A 21,876-nucleotide genomic window follows, 5' to 3' on the forward strand; every position below is an offset into this window, starting at 1 on the left:
AGCAAAACTATGTTTTCTGCAATATAACAAGAAATTGAGCATTAAATAAATTATTGAAAACTTGAACATAAAAATCGAAAATTTTATGGAGAGAATTTGCAACAATCATATAAATAGAAACAAAAAACAGTTGCGTTTCGTTGATACGAAGTGTCAAAAATCCGCGAATTTGTTCGTACTAACCCTTATTAATAGCTACTGTGAATAAGTAAAGAAATGCTTGCCTTTATTTTAAAAAAAATTCTATTTATTATAGCTAATATACAAATTGCAATCTTGTTAATACACTCAGAAAAATTTAACACATTTCTTACAATTGGATGCTTTAGGAAAAATTGAAAACAGAAAATGGTAATCTGCAATTGCGGGACAGATTGCAATACATTATGGAAGATAGACAGTGTTATCTCCAAGCAAATTAAAATGTCTTCAGGCAAACAAGTGTGTTGGAATTATCATATGAGTCAGTGAGAACATGCGGTACCCCTCCTCTGCCTGGTAGTGGTGCTGTATAGCATGATTTAGAAAAAAAATTCAATGAAAGCCTACCTAGGATGTTGTCTTTAAACGCGTTTTATTCAAAACTTGAAAATGTCCACTTACATCCTTTTGCTTTTCACTGCCTCATATATGCAAAAGATTTAACATATTTGTCTTGATACACAACCTCAAAAAATGATGAATAATTTCTGAAAATGAAAATTACAGTATTCAATTTCAAACATTTTCAGTGAAGAGGCCAGAAATTTTAGTTTGTGTTAACCGAGTATTTCAATTTAATGCTGCCATTATGCGTGAAATTTTTAATATAATTGAATAATAAAACAAACTTAGTGAACAAAATGTTCATTTTAGCCGTGATTTTGTATTAAACTTGGTCATATGGAGAGGGTTTGCCTGCATTAACAAGACCATTTAAACTTAGACCTTAAAAAAAAAATTGGTAATTAAAAATACAGCTTTTGTGAAGAAACAGATTTTGTAATCATTATTCAGTAACAACCACAGTCAAAATACAATAAAAATAGTACTCTAATTCAAAAAGAAAACAGAAATTTAAAATCTTCATATCTATTTCAGGGCATCTAGCACTGGAAAAGAAAACACCATTTTGATGTAACAAGATAAGAAGCAACTCTTTTCCCTTTCTACATTGACCCCCCCCCCCCCCACCCCTCACACACACTTCCTATCCAAAGCTCGAAAAATTACGGTTGCAAAATTTGCAGTCCAAAGGCTTGTAACTTTTTTTCGTTTTGAGATAGAAGCTTAATTTTTTGACCAAAGGTCAAGATAGATCTGGAGTAAAAAATGTCGTTTTTTCCAATGGTGTCAAAGAGAAAACTGTGGGACAATTCCTTCACTTTTTATAGATAGATTTAATGAAGAAAGTAGTGCCTAAATTTCAGCTAAGCCTAAACAAATTCAAGCTAAAAAAGTGAATAACTCCCGTCAAAAGTAGGTTAGAGCATTGAAACAAATTATGTAGAATGCAGGAAATTCTACTCCAATAATATATAATATTAATATATGCAAGTAATTCTTCTACCCCATATTCGGGAATTTACGTGAAAACTAAGCCTTAAATTAGAATAAAAGAAGAACTATTCATTGATTTTTTTTTTCAAACCAGTCTGCAAACCTTTTCAGGACTTGCGGGAACAAACTGCGAAAATTTCAGCGAAATCGGATGGGTAGTTCTCGAGTTTTGCAAGTTCAAACACACAGATGCTTTTTGGAAACTTTATTTTATACTATGTAGAGATAATTAATTAATAAATATATAAACGAACTTTGCTGTGTATGAAAGAACTGTTACAGAAAATGATTAAATGTTAAGAATAAGGTAAGCAATTATAATAAAAATTGTTCATAAGTAAAAACTTCGCTGAAAACTACAAAATCAATCACAAAGTTCATATAAAAGATGTTGTATAGGATATTAACGTGAATGAGCAAAAATCACTGAGGACCAGTCAAATTTTCTGCAGACGGGGTGTCGGTATGCCGGACCACCGGTTGAGCATCGCTGGGTTAGGGGCTGTCCATAGATGTCACACATTTTAAAAATACATTTGCCCCCCCTCCCCTTATCATTTTGTTACTCCATTTAAAACCCTCCTCCTTTCCTCCTCTCCCCTCTCTTTGTTACAAGGCATATAATGTTACATAGTTATATATTTTTTTAAATTGTGAAATGTCACACTTCTTGTTACCTTCTGTGCGGGCACCATTCATTGTGGCTGTTGGTGACAATGTGCCCATTATCAAACAGCCACAAATTTGTATATAGATGAAGTTTTGCTATTAAGTTCATCTATATAGATGTTTTTCCTGAAAAAACATGATTTTACACAAATTAAACCCATATTTTAATGTAAAATCTGCCTTGAATGAATGCAGAGCCTTTGTAACCATGATGACGAAAGTTAGTCTCGCTAAATAAATATTCAAACAAAAAAAGCAATACTTATTCTCGTCAAGGTGACCATAGGAAAATCAAAAATTATCAGGTGAGGCGAGTAAGCAACTTTTCATTGCTCGATAAAAGGCTGTGATTTTTTTTCTTTTCACTTTTCAATTGTTTGATACATCATTCATCTCATTTGTTTTTCATTTTACACATACTTAAAAAAAAACTTACTGAAGAAGAGGATGCGGTAAGTTCTTTGATCAAAGCAGTAGAAGTCATTGGCGTGCTTTTAACACTCCTGCGTGGTTTTGGTACAGATGGCTGTACAGGTGGAGAATCTACACCACTTCGAATTTCCTCTTCAGAGCTTTTTGATGGTGATCTTTGAGGCTAAAATGAATAATGTTTTTTTTTTTTTTTACATAAAGATTCATCTAAAATTATTTTTTTTAAACATAATATTTCAAAAATATATTTTTATATTGAAAATAATAATCAAATAAGATGAAAACACAAAAGACCACCATCTAGCTTAGAGGTCGCTAGTCCTTCAATGTTGAAATGATTCGAAGTGATTAAAAGCTGTTGATTTAAAATGCAATTTAAGACATTTAATTGCCTGTAAGAATTAAGGGAAGCAAAAAAAAAAAAAAAAACAGCATGTTGCTCTTTGTTTCTGGATAATACTTAGCTTCACCTTTTGTATTGTAAAAAGATGCCTACAGCAATTATTAATTTTACTTTAATGTAATTTCATAGATATTTCTATATTATTGTCCATACTCTTCTTTATTGCTTTATAGGCAGAATAAAAATCATCCATTCGTTCAAATACATATGTGTTTCAGATAAATTAAACACATGCCATCTTTCAAAATAATGGATACCTAAAAAAGATAACATGAATTGAGCAAATTGAAATTTTCATTGATATCATGCCACAAGTTCTTGTAAAAGACTTTAGATGAAAAATGATAATAATAATAGTGAATAAAAAAAACATTTTCAATTAAAAATCTTTTGCAGAGTCATTTAATAGTTAAGCTCCAATTTTGCTAATTGAATAAATCTAATAATTTTATAACTGTTTTGAATAAACTCTTAGAATAATGTTATTCATATGAGAACTTTTATCTGCATGTATGGCGGGAATGATGAGGTTAAAATCTCTACAACTGCAAATAAAAGCTTACAAAAGGAAATTTCTGGTTCAAAAAATCAAGAAGACTCTGAATTTGAATTCAATTTACAAAAAGTTTGAAAGTAAGTTTTTATTGATACATTAAATAGTAAAAAGTGATATGGAGAGCTAGAAAATGTTGTGGTTAATTTATTTACAACTGAAAACATTGATATTTCAGCAAAAGAAGTTAATTAAGGAAATCTATCCTCAGCTTGAATAAGAAATATTTAATTATGTCATACCTGTGGAATGAAATGAACATTTTCTGATGAAAAAGGGGTGTAATCGTACTGCCAATGGATTAAAATTTCGATGGAACCACAATCAAGATCTTTATTCTGAAATGAACAAAGAAGTTTTTACAAAATTTATAACATTATAAAATTTTGTAGGTTTATCATACGAAAGATAAAGGTATGATTAACTGCAAATATAAATTTATGTTTTTTTTTTCTTTTCTTTTCTTTTTTTTTTTTTTTTTTTGTAGGAACGTGATGGCATTACATATTTACATCAGTTTTCCAGCCCCCTGTATCAGTTCTCCCAATAACAAATTAATATAATGAATTGTAGTATGATGGTATTGATAGCTGGGAATAGTAAAAAGTTCTAATGCTCCAACATAAGCTAATCATTTTTGACATCTCGGAAGTTGGTTACCTTCATCATCAACTATATAAATTTTACGTAACTATATTTTTATCAATATACAAATATATTTTATCACTGCATTTTTTTTAACTTATGCATTAAAATTATTATTGACCTTTAATTAAAAGTGAGTGTAGTCCTTACTTTTTTTAACTGGAATAGTCCTTTGATTGGTTGATTTTGGGACAAAGAATGAAGAGGTACTTCTGCTCTTCCTATATATGATGAGATATCTGGGTCATCATCATCAAAAACATAGATGAATAAGTTCTAATAGATAAAAATTACCATTATCAGTTGAACATAATATGCAAGTTTTAAAAGAGCATGAACTTTCTAACTGGTAAAATAGGTTAGATGCAAATTTAAATACCATGTACAACTGAAGCATTCTTTTATCAACAACCTAGGGGGCTCGCTACTGTTCAGTAATCCCAGAGAACAGAAAGCAGTTCCATTCAAATTGCTTTGCAATCCGAACTCAGGCACAGGTTCAATAGCAGGTGCAGAACAATATATCCTGGGCACTAATTTTTTTCTGATCTTGCCAGAGTGAAAAGATAATTATTTGAAACATGGCAATTGGGCCTAAATCTCAAGTGTCAAAATATTCTTTACCATAGGACTCAACTTTATAACTTCAAATTATTTTTTTACTAATAATAAAGCTCAAAGTTTGTCTGTCGGAATATCTGTCCAGATCTCTGTGACGTGCATGGCGCCTAAACCGTTCAACCGATTTTCATTAAATTTGGTACAAAATGAGTTTGTAGCATAATGAGGGTGAACACCTTAAAGCGATTTTTCGAATATTCGATAATTTTTTCTATTTTAATTTTTGAGCAAATTATCATAAAATGGATGAGTAAATTATCATAACGTGGATGAGCGAATTACCATAATATGGGCGAGCAAATTAAAGTAGCAAATTGGTGAGAAATTCATCATCCAATGTTTGTAAATATACAGGCGAACCAAATGACCTTATAATTTTCTACTATGGGCAAAGCTGTGCAGGTACGGCTAGTGTTAAATAAATGCAAAAATATTTGAATGCAACAAAATTTGAGTAAGAGGCTAGCCATAAATGCTGTCCAACTTTCTTCAACATTTTTGATCCCCTTTTGCCACAAAGTGTCCAGCTTCACCTTACACCTTCCCTCCCCTTGTCACACATTACACTTCTTTTTTATTAGCATATTGTCATAAAAAAATGAATGATGTCACATTTCTTGTTATCCCTTCCCTCTCCCCATGTCACTAGCTCATAATTCCCCTAACTCAACAAAGTCGAACACCCTCCTATGTGAAAGCATGGACGTCATTTGTGCATAGAACATAGAAGAGCTACTTCAGTATTACTTTAACCTATTAAAACTATAGGTTTAACTATAGTAATTTTATCCTCAATTTTAAAATTCTGTCCAACTTTGCCACCTTATGACGTTCCAATGATTTCATTGGTTGTTGGGACACCATTTGTTTACTAGGATAAACGAGCTGCTAATTATTTTAGAGATATCGACTAATTTTTACATTAACATTAAAATTTCTTCAGAAACATTAAAATCTCTTAGTCTCCGCCTAGATAGGCAAGATTTTTTTTAAATCAATCATTTACTAAATGGTGTGCCAATGAAGTACTCTTAATTGTTATAGAAAAATGAAGCAGTTCCTCCAAAAAAAAGAAAAAATGGTCAAAAATATTCGATTTTGCCATTAAAAGCACAGCTTCAACACAAAATGGTTTGAAAATATGTTTAAAGTTCCAAAAAGTTTTTCAGCATTCAGTAAACCCAAAGAATAAAGCTATTCTCAATCTTTTATTTCTATTTCTTTGAGGCAAAATTCCTAGATTCTTCTGTTCACTAATATTAAGATGGCAGTTGAAAATTGTTAGTTATAATGGCTGCCTTCTCAAAAGAAATTTGAAAGATAGAAAAGCCTTGGATGAGAAATTTTGCGAAAGTATAATGTAGATCAGCGGGAACAGCACACAAAGGGATTTTTATGGGATGTGGGATTTTGGAAAAAGTTGCGGAAATTGCGTAATTTACAGTGAACCCTGCATAGGAGGATAGAACTGAAAAAGAGTCAAATGTTTCACATAATAGAAAAAAATGAAGAAGCATCTTGAGAAAGGACTAGAAAAAATAATCAGAGTATTGAATAGAGGAACTCTGTATGTTGCATTCATTTTTATCTCATAGAAAATTAAAGAACAGCAAATTTTGAACTTGCGCAAGAAATAATCGTACAAAATTCGAAGAAAAGCTAACTGTAATTAGACAAAGAATAATGAGTTCAGAAGAATAGAATGCACTTATTGCTTACTTCAGTTCGTATGTACTTCTCAAAAGGATGGTCAAGGTATAGAGAAAATGTTCGATGATCAGAAAACTCAGGATTATTTGAAGCTGGTATGACCACAGTATGTTGATCAGGGAAGTCGTAAAATTTGTAACCACAAAAAGTTGATGGTTGTATATCTAAAGAGTAAACAGTTAATACAAAATGCTGGTAAATATTGCATATTAAGTGAAGAATTTAACAATATCTACTATATACATAAAAGAAAGTCGTGTTAGTTACACTATTTATAACTCAAGAACGGCAGAACCGATTTAGTTGAAAATTGATGGGGAAGTAGCTTAGAACAAGGAAACAGACATAGGATACTTTTTATCCCGTTTGACCACGCTCCTGAAATATTTGTTATTGCAAATTAAATGTTTAATTAATTGTTCCGTTCTATGAATTCCTAATAGATAGCGGGGTAAGTTTAGTTCTATGAATTCCTAATAGATAGCAGGGTAAGCTTAGTTCTATGAATTCCTAATAGATGGCGAGGTAAGTTAACTGGAGAGGATGCTGGCCGACAGTGTTGATAGCTAAGCTATTGTGGGACTGTTGTAGTCAGCAAACTGATTTTTGAGAATGCGTTTTTTCTTTTTTTTTTTCGATATTCAGAGGTACATAATTTGATTTTATAGGATTTTTCTATTGGGTTTTGTTTTCCTTATTTCTACAAGGTTTGTTTTTCTTCTTATAGTTACTTATCTAAGAGAGTTAGAAGATAGTTACTTATCTAAGAGAATAATTCAATTTGTCGTATTATTCAATTGTGATTGTTCTTTATAACGTTTCTATTATTGTACTGTTTATTTGACAAAACGTTTTAAATTGCAGAAAAAAAAACATTTCACTTGCTAAAGTCCAGGGTTACGGTAGCGTAGTTGCTTGGCGCGTTAAGCGATGAACTATACAGTTGTAGGATTATTTTGAGTTGTAAAGCTAATGTTCATCTTTTTATGTGTTTTGGCAAATAGTTTTGAATTCTAAAGACTGTAATGGGTTTTTGAAAATGTGTGTACGCATTTTAGTTGAAGAAAAATGATCATTTCTCATCAGAAGGGATTGTGGATTTTTTTATTCATTGGACTTCCTTTAAATTCTTAGCACAGGCAACGCCGTGCCTGAATTGCTAGTAGTAAATAGCAGAAAAAAGACAAAAACTATACAAACAAATATTAAAAGTTTTTTTTTTCCTATTAACTGAAACAAATACAGAAAAAGCTGATGAAAAAATGAGCACAAAGTTTGGTCAGTGAAGAAACTGCTTCTGGTCACAATGCATGAGTAAGGATTTCTTTACCCAGAGATAAAGTAGAAAACTGTTAGCTCAAATGTCAAATACAGGGGTGTATCCCTCATAACACGGTTAATTTGTTCTGTGTAGTAGTGAAACCGTGTTATATGAGACTTTTTTATAAATAGTTTTTTTAGTAATTTTTTAACCTAATTAATCACATACATATCATAAATCACGTCAATGTGTACCTTGTTATATTGAAACCATGTTCCATGTTATATCGAAACCGTGTTATACGAAACATTGAAATAATGTAAATCAAGGAATGTGTACCATGTTATATCAAAACCAATTCATAAGGTACAAATTTTATAATAGATGAAATTTTTGCTCAATAGAACATATAAACGAAAACTGGCAACCAGAACATACAAAGACCCGCTGATTTAAAAATAAGAGTTGTTATAAACAATAAAACTTATTCATTTTACATACCTTAAATTAAAACTTATGCACAACAAGAAGAAACTTAATCCATTCTTTTTGTACTGAGAACAAAATGCATTCTATAAGAAAAAAATATCTGCGCTTTTCTGTAGCAATAAAGTTCAAGCAACAACAACAAGACAAAATTAAAAATAAAATAAATAGAACCATTCCATTTATTTTATTTCATATTTTGTTTTGACTACATTTTTCATTTATCGGTTGCCAAATTTAGCTTATATTTAATCCTAATGTTATTTTCTTACTTTGCATTGGAAACAAAATTTTTGCTTTTAGAACACTGATGAGAAAAATCAAGTATGTATTTAAAAGTTGAAAATTAGTGTTATACGGGGAAACCAAACTTTTGAGCCCAAGACCGACAATTTTTCGTAAAAGTTTCATAAAAACAAAGTAAAAATTTATTACAGTCATTATCATACATTTTTTAACCATGTATTGAACAAAAAATGAATTCTTTCTTTTAAAATTCGTGTTACATCAAAACTGTGTAGTAATGTATTAAAGTTTTGTACCGTGTAATATCGAAATAGTGTTGTAGAAGTACCGTGTTATACGAGGGATGCCTGTATTCAAATTTTAAACTTTTCATTCACAATGATTGCAATCAATTTTTATTAAAGTGGGATGGAAGAATACTTCAAGTCAATTATTTTCTAAAGTACATGCACAGTCCAAATTAAGAAAAAACTATATAGTGTACTCTTTTCGAGCAAGATAGTAGGCACCTTAGAAACTTGTTTGATTGTTCATAAGAAAGTATACAAACAATTTAAAGACCTTTTTTCTTTTTAATAGTTCATAAAGATTTCAGCTACATAATTTAATATGATATAATGATACTATGAGACCAAAAGAAAAAATTAGAAAAGTTGTTGATGCAGGAGAAATACATCAAGCATAATGTATAACATATAATAAAGGGAATCCCACAATTTTTTTTACTCACTTATTTACCTACCTTTTTGTCTTGAACTTAAGTTCAATCCTCTGATTATTTTGATGTGTAACTCATTAACATGTAAATCTTTACCAACAGGTTGCTTCAACAAACTCACAGCAGAGGAAGACATTTCTTTGTTATGTTGTATGTACTTCGAAGCTTTCAATTTTTCCTATAGAATTTGTAAAATATACTTTGTTCAGGTCATAAATTTGATGTTAAATTTTCATGTTGGTTAATATATGACAAATATTGATTTAAACAGTATTTTGAACCTTAAACAAAGGTTTGACATCAAAATAATAAAATTTAAACGTTATTTAATACTAAAACCACAATAAAGGTAAAAGATATTTGTGCACAAAATTTCAGCTACAAAACATATATAGCGGCTCCCAGAAGTGTTCGTACACCTACGACTTTCGATGAAATAGGACACCATCCATAGGTTAGAATTAATGTTTCGGAATACGTATTTAATTCTAAGATCTATGCTCAATTTTTAACAAAACTACATGAACATTTTTTTAAAAAACTAAAACTTAATTTTTTATAATCAAAAACCAAAAAGTGTCGGAAATTTTGTCTCACAAAAGTCTTTGTACACTTTAAAAAATGTCTATATATTATCGAATAATCTAACTTTTTATCAAGTTTTTATTTAGTAGAATATCACGCAGTATCAACAACACCTTTTAAACGTCTGGGAATAGATTTCATTCTTTATTCTTTCTTCTTCTTTTTTTGCGTAATTTCTGAGTAAGTGTTCAACCACACTTCGAGTCTTGCTCTTTCTAGCTTTATTTTTGTTTCAAAGCCATATTTTCGTAATTTAGCCTCCAGATATATCTAAATATGTTATATTAAGTTCTAATTTAGATATTGAAGGGGTATTTTCTAAACTTTAGGACAATTTTTGGGGCACTAGACATAAACGTTGAAAATCGTTTGCTTCTTATTATCTTGATAAAAACAAATTTGTTTCCGATAAACAAATTTTTGGCTAAGAGTTTGAAATTGGTTTTTAAAATATTTAAATGCACAGCATGATTCATTTTTTCATGAAAAAATTACAAACTTCCGAGTCCTGATGCTGACATGCACCGTCACATAAGAACACCTTCACCGTCCTGATTAACTGATCTAACTAAGTTCTTAAGATTAAGTTCCTAATTTTTTCTTCTATTTATAATTATACAACAATTTAACCAAAAATGTTGAATTCATTTTTACCTGTAAGTAAGACGCATTTCCAAAACGTTTTGAGCATATTTATCATTGATTTTGTGACCAAAAGCTTAAGCTTTCTGTTTTTCGCATGGCCAAGAAAAATTCTGTGGGAAGAGGTCCCATTTAACTCAGCTAATCAGAGAATTTGGCGAGGAATTTGAGGTGAAAATTGAATGTAAAAATTTTCATTTTACTGTGTAGAAACTTTTATAGCAGTCAAATGTGTATTTTTCATAACTTTTTTTACTGTAAATCTCCGATCACGCTTTGTCAACTTTGGTGGTTGACGTTTTCTTACCTTGTTTTCGGTCTGATTCTTTCCTTTAAAGCATTTTATCAAGCACTTTACTACAGAATAGAGTAAATTAACTAATTTAGAGACATTTCAAACCGATTTACCGCTACTGTGAGGAAAAAATTCAAACTTTGAATGGTATTTGAGGTTTTCTTACGAATACCAGCCATTTTAAAGTAATAAGCACAATATTAAGGAAAAAATAAACAAAAAATTGAAGCCAAATGACTTTTAAGGGTCAACACAATGCAAAAATAATAATAAAACGACATATGATAATTTAACCATGAATTTATTCGAAAATATTGAGTGTACGATGACTTTTGTGGCATATTATTTCTCTGTCTCTTCGTTTTTTAACCCATTTCAAAAAGATCAGTCAATATTTTGAAAAATCTGCAGGGTTTTATTTAGAACTAGCAAAAATACCCAGCGTTGCCTGGGTCAGTAATAATTGTATGAAACAATCGCTATTTTCTTTCGTTTTCTGTTTTAACTGAAAGAACTCAAAACACACCGCTTTGACGTAATAAAAAATCGAGCTTCTTCCTTAACCATAAAAGTAAAATAGCAATAAGCATAAAGAACCAACAAATATAAACTTAGAAACGAGCGCACGAATTTAAGCATATAAAAATTTGCAGAATTTCCAAAACATGAACTAACAAAAACAAAGATCATTAAAAAATACGTGTGTTTGCTTCATTTAATTAAATAGTACACACACGCACAAAAAAAGAAAAAAAAAGCTCTCTATATGTTTCCCTCAGGGTGCGAAAAGTAGAGTTTCCAAATGTTGAAATGACTTTCAACTCATGTTTGCTCCGGAGAAGCCTTGACTCAAAATTTTCATTATGATTACTTTTAATATTGCTGTTGTTAGGCAACGAATTTTTGTAACAATGGGTTTTATATTAAATCACATAGAGTAAAGAAATTACATAAAGAGGCCCAGCTATACTAAGAAATTGAAGCCGGAAGTTGCACAGCTGTATCCCAAGATCCTTAGCTTCTTCCTAAGTATTTTACGATACATCTTGATTCAAAACATTCCATTAATAAATCTAAATTGGTTGTTAATTTAAAGTTAGATATCGTTGCAAGTTTATGAAGCACGTTTTTGAAATTGCTGTAAAACATGAATTAAAATGCAAACCAATCTGCCAGCTACTTTATACGGTCGCTTTGCGAGATTGGTGGAAACTATACTCGCGAAGCGATCACGTTATCACAACCCCACTATTCATTGCACCGCTGTATCCCATAATTCCGACTTCAATTTCATCTCCTTTTTACCATAGACGGGGCCTCTCTATGTATATTTTTTTACTCTATGTTTAATCATAACATGGGGAAATTACACGTAATTTCCTGTTTTCCAACATAACTTTTTTAAATAAGTTTTTTAGCAATAAATTATAGCCTAAGTTTTTCCCTGATAATGTAGCTATCTATGGTGAAAAAATGGTTAAAATCCGTCCAGTAGTTTTGAAGTTTACCCCGGACATCTGGACAGAAGTAGCCCTTTATATATAACTAGCTGCATTGCCCGGCTTTGCCCGGTCTATTTTGGAAACAAAAGTTGTGTCAAGTGACGTATATTCAACGATCAGGCATAAATAAAAGAAAAAAAAATCATCATGCAAAATTTCCCCTCCAAACAATGACGATAGGTATTAAAATACTTTTAAGAAATTAAAATAAAATGAGAAAGATGGATTTAAAAAGCGTAACCATGGAAACACAAAATAAAATAAGTTTCAGAATTGAAAATGAGAAAGATGGAAATAATGAATTCAAAAAGCATTACCGTGGAAACGTAAAATAAAATGGTTTAAAAACTTGAATAGAGAACAGATTTTTGAACTTCATTTAATTCGCTTGTAACTTTTTTTCTAATGGAGATAGAGGGTTAAACTTTCGACCAAAGGTCGAGTTAGATCTGGAGTAAAAATGGTAGATCTTTTCAATGGTGTCAAAAAGAAAACTGTAGGACAATTCCTTCACTTTTTATTGATAAATTTAATGAAGAAAGTAGTGCCTAAATTTCAGCTAAGCCTAAAGAAATTCGAGATAAAAACGTAAATAACTCCCGCTGCAATTAAGTTAGAGCGTTGGAACAAATTGCGTAGAACGCGGAAAACTCTTCCCTTTCCAACGATATATAATGTTACTTATTGCGAGTAATTTTTCACCCCCATATTCGGGAATTTATGTGAAAATTGGGCCTAAATTGGAATAAAAAAAAGAACTATTCATCGAATTGTTTTCGAACTGGTCTGCAAACCTTCTCAAGACTTAAAGGAACAAATTGTGAAAAGTTTAGCGAAATCGGCCGGGTAGTTCTCGAGTTTTGCGAGTTCAAACAAACAGACACTTTTTGGACACTTCATTTTATAATATGTAGAGAAGATAAGGATGCAACTCCTAAGAAATCAATAAATATCATAGTTGCTCCGGAGAACCCTTGATTCAAAATTATCATTTTGATTACTTTTAATATTGCTGTTGTTAGGCAATCAATTTTTGTAACAATGGGTTTTACATTTAATCATAACATGGGGAAATTACATGAAATTTACTGTTTTCCACCATAACTTTTTTAAACTAAGTTGTTAAGGAATAAATTATAGCCTAAGTTGCTCCCTGATAATGTAGCAATCTATAGTGAAAAAATGGTTAAAATCCGTCTAGTAGTTTTGAAGTTTACCCCGGACATCCGGACAGAAGTAGCCTTTTATGTATAAAGATGAGGATGCAACTCCTAAGAAAGCAATGTCATGCTTGCTCCAGAGAGGCCTTGATTCAAAATTTACATTATGATTACTTTTAGTGTTGCTGTTGTTAGGCAACGAATTTTCGGAACAATGGGTTTAATCTTTAATCATTTGATGTGGAAATTACATGACATTTACTGTTTTCGATCACGACCTTCTTAGACTAAGTTTTTTAGCGATAAATTATAGCCTAAGTTGTTCCCCGATTATGTAGCGATCTATGGTGAAAAAAAGTTAAAATCGCTCCAGTAGTTTTGAAGTTTACCCCGGACATCCGGACAGAGATTAGCCCTTTATGTATAAAGATGAGGATGCAATTCCTAGGAAAGCAATGTCATGCTTGCTCCAGAGAGGCCTTGACTCAAAATTTACATTATGATTACTTTTAATATTGCTGTTGTTAGGCAACGAATTTTCGAAACAATGGGTTTAATCTTTAATCATTTGATGTGGAAATTACATGACAGTTACCGTTTTCGATCGCGACCTTCTTAAACTAAGTTTTTTAGTGATAAATTATAGCCTAAGTTGTTCCCCGATTATGTAGCTATCTATGGTGAAAAAATGGTTAAAATCCGTCCAGTAGTTTTGAAGTTTACCCCGGACATCCAGACAGAGATTAGCCCTTTATGTATAAAGATGACATAGGAACGATGTAAAAAAATATTGGACTTCATATTCGAATTCAGTTTCGTGTTATGCCACTGTAATTACAGAAAATATACAAGTGCATTAAAACTGTTAGGGTGAAAATGGGGGAGGAAGAGAAGGAGAGAGAGATCAAAAAGAGAGAGAGAGAGAGAATTTTAGTTTAAAACTAAGCACTTTATAGAACCTGTAGGAGTGTTGCATATGAAGTTCAACTTGAAAACTTTCATACAAATAATGCTGGATTCATAGCCTTATTTTTATTTATTTATTTATTTAATCAATTTATTTTTTATTTATTTTTTTTTATTTATTTATTTTCTTTATTTTTTTATTTTATTTATTTATTTATTTATTTGGTTTTGCTGCTCAATGATTCATAGTTTCATAATCTCAATAAGTGAAATTTTAAAAATTTAGTACATTTACATGAGAACTCATGAGTGAATTACTGAAACCTCAATTAATGCATCACATGTAAGTACCAGGAAAGATTTTATAAATGCAGTAGCAGCTTGACAGATTGATTTTTTTCATATCTAACCATTTATTTCAAATTATGGATGTGGAAAAATGATACATGAGGATAAGCATAAAATATCCTGTTCTGAAAAAATAGAGTGCAAGCAATATACCGACAGATTGGTTATCCCACCCAGAGAATGCAATTTTGTACTTGTTGTGGACTCATCAGTCTGGAATAGAGAATAACCAAGCCGAGGGCAAAAGTCATTTCATTGAAGCGGAGAGAGCCAACACAATCTGCTAGATAAAGTAAATTTATCTCACCAGCGAGAGTCCGCAGACATGGTGTGATTCAGTTCGTAAATTAAATGCAACGCTTTGGTATCAAGCAGTAAATTACGGCCCTTTATTTAGGGCCAAGGCAGAACAACATGCAATATATTCCCTATTCCAGATTGATGCGGCCATAACAAGGACGAAACTGCAGCCTCTGAATAGGATAACCAGACTGTGGCTCAGAATAGGGGGGTATACTCCCAACCCCTCTCTATTTTTATGTTATATTAGTTATGGTTGAATGCTTGTTATACACAGTTAGTTATCTTGAAACCTTAAGAGTCATAAGCATTGGTAGATCATCATTCACGTGGAAACGCAGTTCAATTCTGAGCAATATTTTAGCCGACATTTTCCCCTAAACATCTCTGAACCCCCAAAACTTTGCGAAACATGTGTGAGAACATGGCACACAAATGAGTTGTGTTACAGCATGGATAACAAACATTTAACCATAACCTCAGCTCCCAACTTCTGAAAATCTAAATTAGCAGCAGAGTTTTGAGCAGGGGGAGGGAGGAGGGTTAAACGGCTCATTTAATAACAAATGTGACAAATGCAATGAATAATTTATGTTCATAAAAGCCTGAAACTAACCCTTCCTCCCTCTATTTTGTAAACAAAACTAATAAATTGGGAGGGAGGGTAGGTTATAATTGAGAGTTTTTGAGAATTGCGCTGTGTTACAACATGGATAACAAACAATTCACCATAACCTCAGCTCCCAACTTTCTAAATTAGTAGCAGAGATTTGTGGGGGGAGGGGAGCATGTAATAATATACTAAAATTAAAATATGAAAGGGAAAAATATAAATTTATAAAATTGAAGAAAATTCAGTTATTTACTTAAGATGTTGAGAATCTTTTGCTTGCAAACTCTTTTTCATGGTATACATTAGAAAAAATTCAAAATTGTCAAGGTAGGTGCTATAAAATATGATACAAAATACTGAACAAAATCATGCTAGGTGTTTTCAACAGAAGGATTCCAAAAATTTAGGTTGTTCGTTATGAATGTTGAATAACAAGAAAAATTGAATGTTCACCACACCTGAGCATTCAAGCTTTCTTAAAAGTGAAAAACAAAGCAGTCTTTTTCCTTCCTTCATTGGTGTTGTTGCCATCAAAAAATTCAGTAAAATACAATTAGAAGCAAAACTTGAGATAAATTATGAAGATTAGGACGCCCTTAATATATTGACAACAATTTTAAATCTAATTAAGACAGTTTGTTTGATCAAACTAATTTAATGAGAAAAAAAAGGTAAAAATCGAACCATAAACGGCCTGAAAGTTTCCTCCATCGGTACTTTTAAACGCGCCCAAAACTCCACTGATCCCAAACAAATATCAGAATCTTCTACACCTGAAATAAAAATTAAATTACTTTTCTTTAAATGCACAATAAAATATATTATTTTTAAACAAAAAGAAAACTTAAAGAAATAAGTGAAAACCTAACTTGTTTACAACAGCTTTAACTAACAGAGTGATAGAATGTAATAATCAAATTGACTATGAATGTTGGTAAAAAGAGCAGACATTTGAGCAAAGATGAATTTCAAAATTTTTTTAAACCATCCATATTAAGAATGTATTGGCAATGTGTGCAGTTTTTCGCCTTATTTGTTTCTTTTTTTGCATTCCTGTGCTAGCTTTATTTTTTTTTTAAAGTTTTCCTGTTAGAAAAGTATCCAATTTTTGGCCAAGGAAAAAGTTGCCAAGCCTGAAGTCTTGGAAATATCCTTCGAAATGAAGTTTAGGGGAATGGAGTTTCAGCCTTTGGAATGGAGTTTAGCTCGGCTGTTGCTACAGCTACAACGTACTATCCTGTTTGAAATCTTGTGCTTTCAATCACCCCTTGAGTTTAGTAGGGAACTACCAGAAGCCACAGGGGCCACATCAGGGAAGTAAGGGGCCTGTTGAGTTACAGAATTTTTTTTTTTTATTGGGGGAGGGGGACTAAAAATGTCTGATTTACATATGAGAACTGGCCTTGAAAATCGTCACCGAAAGACGTCTGCATTTTCCGAATGGTTTCTGTTTGGGCTGTTGTGCAGTTTCTGACAGAATTTGATGCAATGATTTTGTCTTTTTTTTTTAATTAAAAAAAAAAAGAAAAAAAAATCTCTACATACAACCTCAGTCAAACACTGTTTGTCAGAAACAGACGCTATAGACATACATGAAAAAATTACACATGAGCACATATGCTCAAGCAAGCACGCTGAATTCATATTTATTTGGTTTCCACGTAAAAATAAGGTCAGAGCCTTTTTTAACAGACCTCTTGTGGGTCATTTAAAATGTATTCTAGTACTTCGGTATAGAAAGTAGATTTAAAAATAACAAATCTACTTATAATTAGTCACAATTTGATTTATTATTTTCTACAATTATAACTAGAGGCATTTCACTAAACCTAATGATAAAAGAAACTACATCTTAAAGTAGATGACTAACTACTAACTCTAATAATAAAACTTCATAAAATAGAACATACTAATCAAAGACTGGGTTCCATGAATTCTACTAACAGGCTTGGATATAATGTCAGAAAAATGTAGTTTTGATGTAGCAACAGTTTTATAATCTGCACCAAAACACTCATGAAGTTCCAGCGTAATTGAATTCTGAAACATAAATCACAATGCAAGAATAAAGTAAATTTAAAATTATGTATTCTTATATTTCAGAGAAAAGTTTTGTGTAACATCACAGTTAACTGTATTTTTTTAAGAGAAAAAAATATTTCAGTTCTACAAATCGAAATTAATTTAACTGAACAACAAAAGTCCATTAAAAAGTTGAAGCAAATTGGATGAAAAAACAAACTAAGTTTAAATGAAAATTTTAGAATAGTCAAATAAAATAAAGAATTAAAAAGGTAACTTAAAATTAAAACTGGGCGGTCTTCAGACAATGACAATTTTGCAAACAAAATTTTACACAAATGCTATTATTAATATTTAATTTGAATATGATATAAAGAAATACATTTTTGAAATAGTACAAATAAATTTATAATTACTTGAAGAAGATAACACAAAAAATAATCATCCACTTGAACATTATATTGAGAAGTAAAATTAAAACTGGGTCTGCAAAAGAAAAAAAAACTTTAGTTTCAAAAATTAACTTATCACAAGCATATAAATTAAACAGTCACATAAATCTGTTCATAAATTCAGCCGTTTTGGAAATGCTACCACCTTTGGCCTGAAAGCCAATGATCATGCCCTTTTGGACGTCATATAAATTTCTTCATTTCTGCATTGTGCCAACGACTGAAATGTTTTCCAAAGCCCTCACATACCCTTCATATGCCCCCTCTGGACTGCATATAATTCAATATTACAAAAACTCCAGCTAAAGTGAGGTGAAAAAATATTTTGGGAAAGTTAACAATACCTCCCTTCCTTATTCCTACCTCATGCTAGCCAATGTTTGAAAATGGGCATGCACACCATTATCTCATCCTACAAAAATTTGCTCAAATTTAATTAAAGACACATAAAATTCAGAATGATGTAAAAATGAGTGCAAAGTGTTAAGTAGTTACAGTGGCTTGCACAACTCGGGAGAAATGGTTTTGCATAATTTAGGATTTTGCAAATTTCAGGTCATAAAAAAACTACATGTAAGAGCTGTACCTTAAAACTGAAAAAAAAAAAAAAAGTTCAAAACTTTAAAATATTTATGAATTACTTCATGAAATCACTAATTTCACTAATCACTAAGTCTTTCAGCAGTTACTTAAATCTTTTTGCTTTTCTTTGATGACACATGTCACATACAATGTTAGTGTTTCACTGTACCTCTGCAGCAATCTTTTAGCATCTGCTTTCGTTTCATGATATTTCTAATTATTTCTTCAATAGTACACAAAGTATAGCATATTGAGCAAAAACACAAACTTATTTTTTAGAATAAATATGCATTTATGTGATTGCATCGCTCGGCATGCATATAATGCATAATATTAAGGCTGAATGTATTATGTGTTAAAAACAATAATTTAGGCAAATAATCCCGATTTGAACCATAAACTGAAAGAAATAAGCATGCAAAGAAAATATGTAGCAACAAAAAAGGGGGGGGAGTGAATCGATGCAGATTTTGGCTGTTGGCGGATTTCAAGTCGTCAGATATGTTTGTTTGTTGCTTCAATCTATATTTACTATTTAAATTATCTGATATGAATCAACAAAAATTTTAAGAAAGTTTTAAAACAATGAACAAAATCTCGATAAATAACTCACAGCATTGGCATATATTTGCATAATTTTAGTATCTGAATTTCCTAATTTTGATATTTCACTGCCTTCCGAAATGCCTTGAATAAATTTTTAGAAAAAAAGGAATAATCCAGCTTGATTCAACATGGCTGCAACTGGTTTGAAATTCCAAAATGGAGGTTGCGTAAGTCCTCTGTTATGGAATATGACATACGCCAAAAGTAATGTATAAAAAAAAAATTTCCAGCCATTAATGAAAAAAATGACAAATTTTAATATCTCGAATCTGTACTGAAATCGGTTTCCATGGGGAAAATATTCTGCTAAACCATGGGGAAATTTTTTGAGCCCCTACCCCCTTAAAATATTGCATATGGGTGCCCTTGCACTAAAGTAATTATTGTCTCTAAGCTACTGAACTCTATCATAAACAGAAATAAAGGTTTTATTAGTTTTTTCTTTTTCTTTTCTTTTCTTTTCTAACCTTCATTTTAAAAAATTCTTGTTTAAATTCATACGTCAAATAGAAAATCTAACCTTCTTGTGTTTTGAAGCTTTAATTATTAATGATTTTTTACAAATTCAAAAGTAATAAAACAGCATACAAAAATTTTAAGGCCAAAGAATTTGTCATCCATCTGAAGAGAAATGAAAAAAATATGAGAGGCAATGATCTTTATTTCCGATAATATTATTTGCAGGAACTTAGAAATTAAAGCAAAGTAAAAGTAATATTTTACTTTTATAACAAAATATAAACCATGCTGAAACACAAATAACAAATTTAAAATGAAAGCAAAGCTTAAGATCAAGTATTAAAATAAGTTATTTTGCTTGATATAGTTAATACGCACAATGTTCGTGCTTTTGAAAGAGTTTGCAAAGATACACCAAAAAAAAAAAGGAAAAAAAAATTTAAATTTTAATAAAATTGCATAAAAGTTAATCAACCAGTAATGTTTCAAATATTATATTTCTTTAAAGAGCAAAATTTGTTGAACTTAACAATCTAGTTACCTTTGAGCAGAAACAACAGGAGTAGACTGTAGTTCAAATTCATAAAAATTCCAAGTCATGAAGATATTCGGATTTGAGCCACGTTTTTTCTTCACAACATTATTGAAATCAATCTGTAAAGTCAAATAAACTTTAATATAGAAAAAGTAACAGTTTCAAACCTGTTTTATGAGTATAAGGAAAAATAATAGGTCAAATTATGGATTGAATTAAGTACAAAAATTGGTTTCTGTAATTAAATCTCAAATCTTAACTCACATGAGGAAAAATACCCATAATAATAAGCAGGGCTGGGGAGTCCAAGGAAAAATTACCAACTAAAATTAGTCTGACTCCGACTTAACAACCCTGATAAGAAGCATAAAACACAAAAATGTATGCTACATACTTTGTTAATATGGATTTCAAAAATGTTTTCTCCTCTACTCAAGGTCTCAGTTTTCAGCGTTTCATTATCCTGTGAATGAGAAAATAAAAAAGCATGGCGTTAATATAACATACTGCTCAACACCGAAAGGTAAAACTAACAACATTATTAAAGGCACAAATATTTTTCTGAAATACATCTAAAAAACCTTTCTTCTCCAACAAAGTCCTTAACATTTAGAAAGAAAAGTTAAACATATAAATTATTCTTTATATGATATTACTAATGTTCAATATGGGGTGCAACTTTAAATCCTTAGAACCACTTTAATATTTATATGCATAAAAATGAATTTGTAAACTAAAATAAAATCCTTTAAAATTCAGCTATATAAATAAACAACTTTTTTTCTTGTATAAGAATATAAAAATACTTAAGTTAAATGAAACGAAACAACACTTACACATTCATCATCAGGAATGGTAAAAATTTTAGTTCCATAAGCAATATCATTCATTTTTTTTTCAAGTTTCTTTAAAGGAAGAAAAAATATGATTAAGAATAGCTTTGCATTCAAATAAGGAAAATACACTAAGACACAAACAAGTGAATCATGAAGTAGGGGAATGTGGGGCAAAGTAAAATAGTTAAGATGACTGAGTTTTTCCAAAATGAACAAATCATAATTGATGATATACTAGTATCAGAGTAGAAAATATGTATTAAATAGAACAAAAAAACAGTTCAAATTTGCTTGTGGCTCTATCCCCCAACTTTTTAAAATGTGGAGAAGTAAAAACGAATCTTGCATTTAAATTGATTTCCAAGTTTTCTCCGAAAATCGGGAATGTTTTGCCCATCTAGGTTTAGCCGTGTTTTTTTCTTGCAAATACACTCTTTGCAAGGAAAGAAAATAAAATTTCATAAATTTTATAATCATGTTTACGATTGAAGTGGTCCATTTTTGCAAATTTCTGTTATCTATCGCTTTTATTTTGTACTAACATCAATAAAATATGTATAATGTACAGGTTTTTCATTTTTGCTTCCATACGTTCCTTTTAAGGATTTACATTGCGTGTCTGTATAAATAGAGTTCCATTTCACTTGTAATCATCTATAAAAAAAAATTGGCGAATAGAAAATTCGGCTTTTACCGCACTTTTTGGACAGCAGGCCGTTTACTTTAATTAAAGCTTCTAATTGACAGGTA

At 30.8% G+C, this 21,876-nt stretch overlaps 1 protein-coding gene across 3 annotated transcripts in view; it reads right to left on the minus strand.

Annotated features, from left to right (window-relative positions):
• LOC129231779 (protein fantom-like) overlaps window positions 1-21,876 on the minus strand; it is a 35,224-nt gene that overhangs the window by 953 nt on the left and 12,395 nt on the right. For 2 of the 3 annotated variants that reach the window (XM_054866146.1, XM_054866145.1), the window contains exons 9-19: window positions 21,127-21,195; window positions 20,685-20,753; window positions 20,297-20,409; window positions 18,073-18,142; window positions 17,545-17,674; window positions 16,319-16,407; window positions 9,308-9,461; window positions 6,582-6,736; window positions 4,392-4,517; window positions 3,839-3,934; window positions 2,645-2,803 (exon numbers count right to left, since the gene is read on the minus strand). In XM_054866146.1, the coding sequence (XP_054722121.1) occupies window positions 2,645-2,803; window positions 3,839-3,934; window positions 4,392-4,517; window positions 6,582-6,736; window positions 9,308-9,461; window positions 16,319-16,407; window positions 17,545-17,674; window positions 18,073-18,142; window positions 20,297-20,409; window positions 20,685-20,753; window positions 21,127-21,195 (1,230 nt within the window). Of the gene's footprint in view, window positions 1-2,644; window positions 2,804-3,838; window positions 3,935-4,121; window positions 4,518-6,581; window positions 6,737-9,307; window positions 9,462-16,318; window positions 16,408-17,544; window positions 17,675-18,072; window positions 18,143-20,296; window positions 20,410-20,684; window positions 20,754-21,126; window positions 21,196-21,876 lie in introns of those variants that run through there. The other variant, XM_054866147.1, reaches the window with a different exon arrangement.

The sequence above is a fragment of the Uloborus diversus genome, chromosome 10, assembly GCF_026930045.1.
Source record: "Uloborus diversus isolate 005 chromosome 10, Udiv.v.3.1, whole genome shotgun sequence".
In the NCBI taxonomy this organism is placed as follows: Eukaryota; Metazoa; Arthropoda; class Arachnida; order Araneae; family Uloboridae; genus Uloborus; species Uloborus diversus.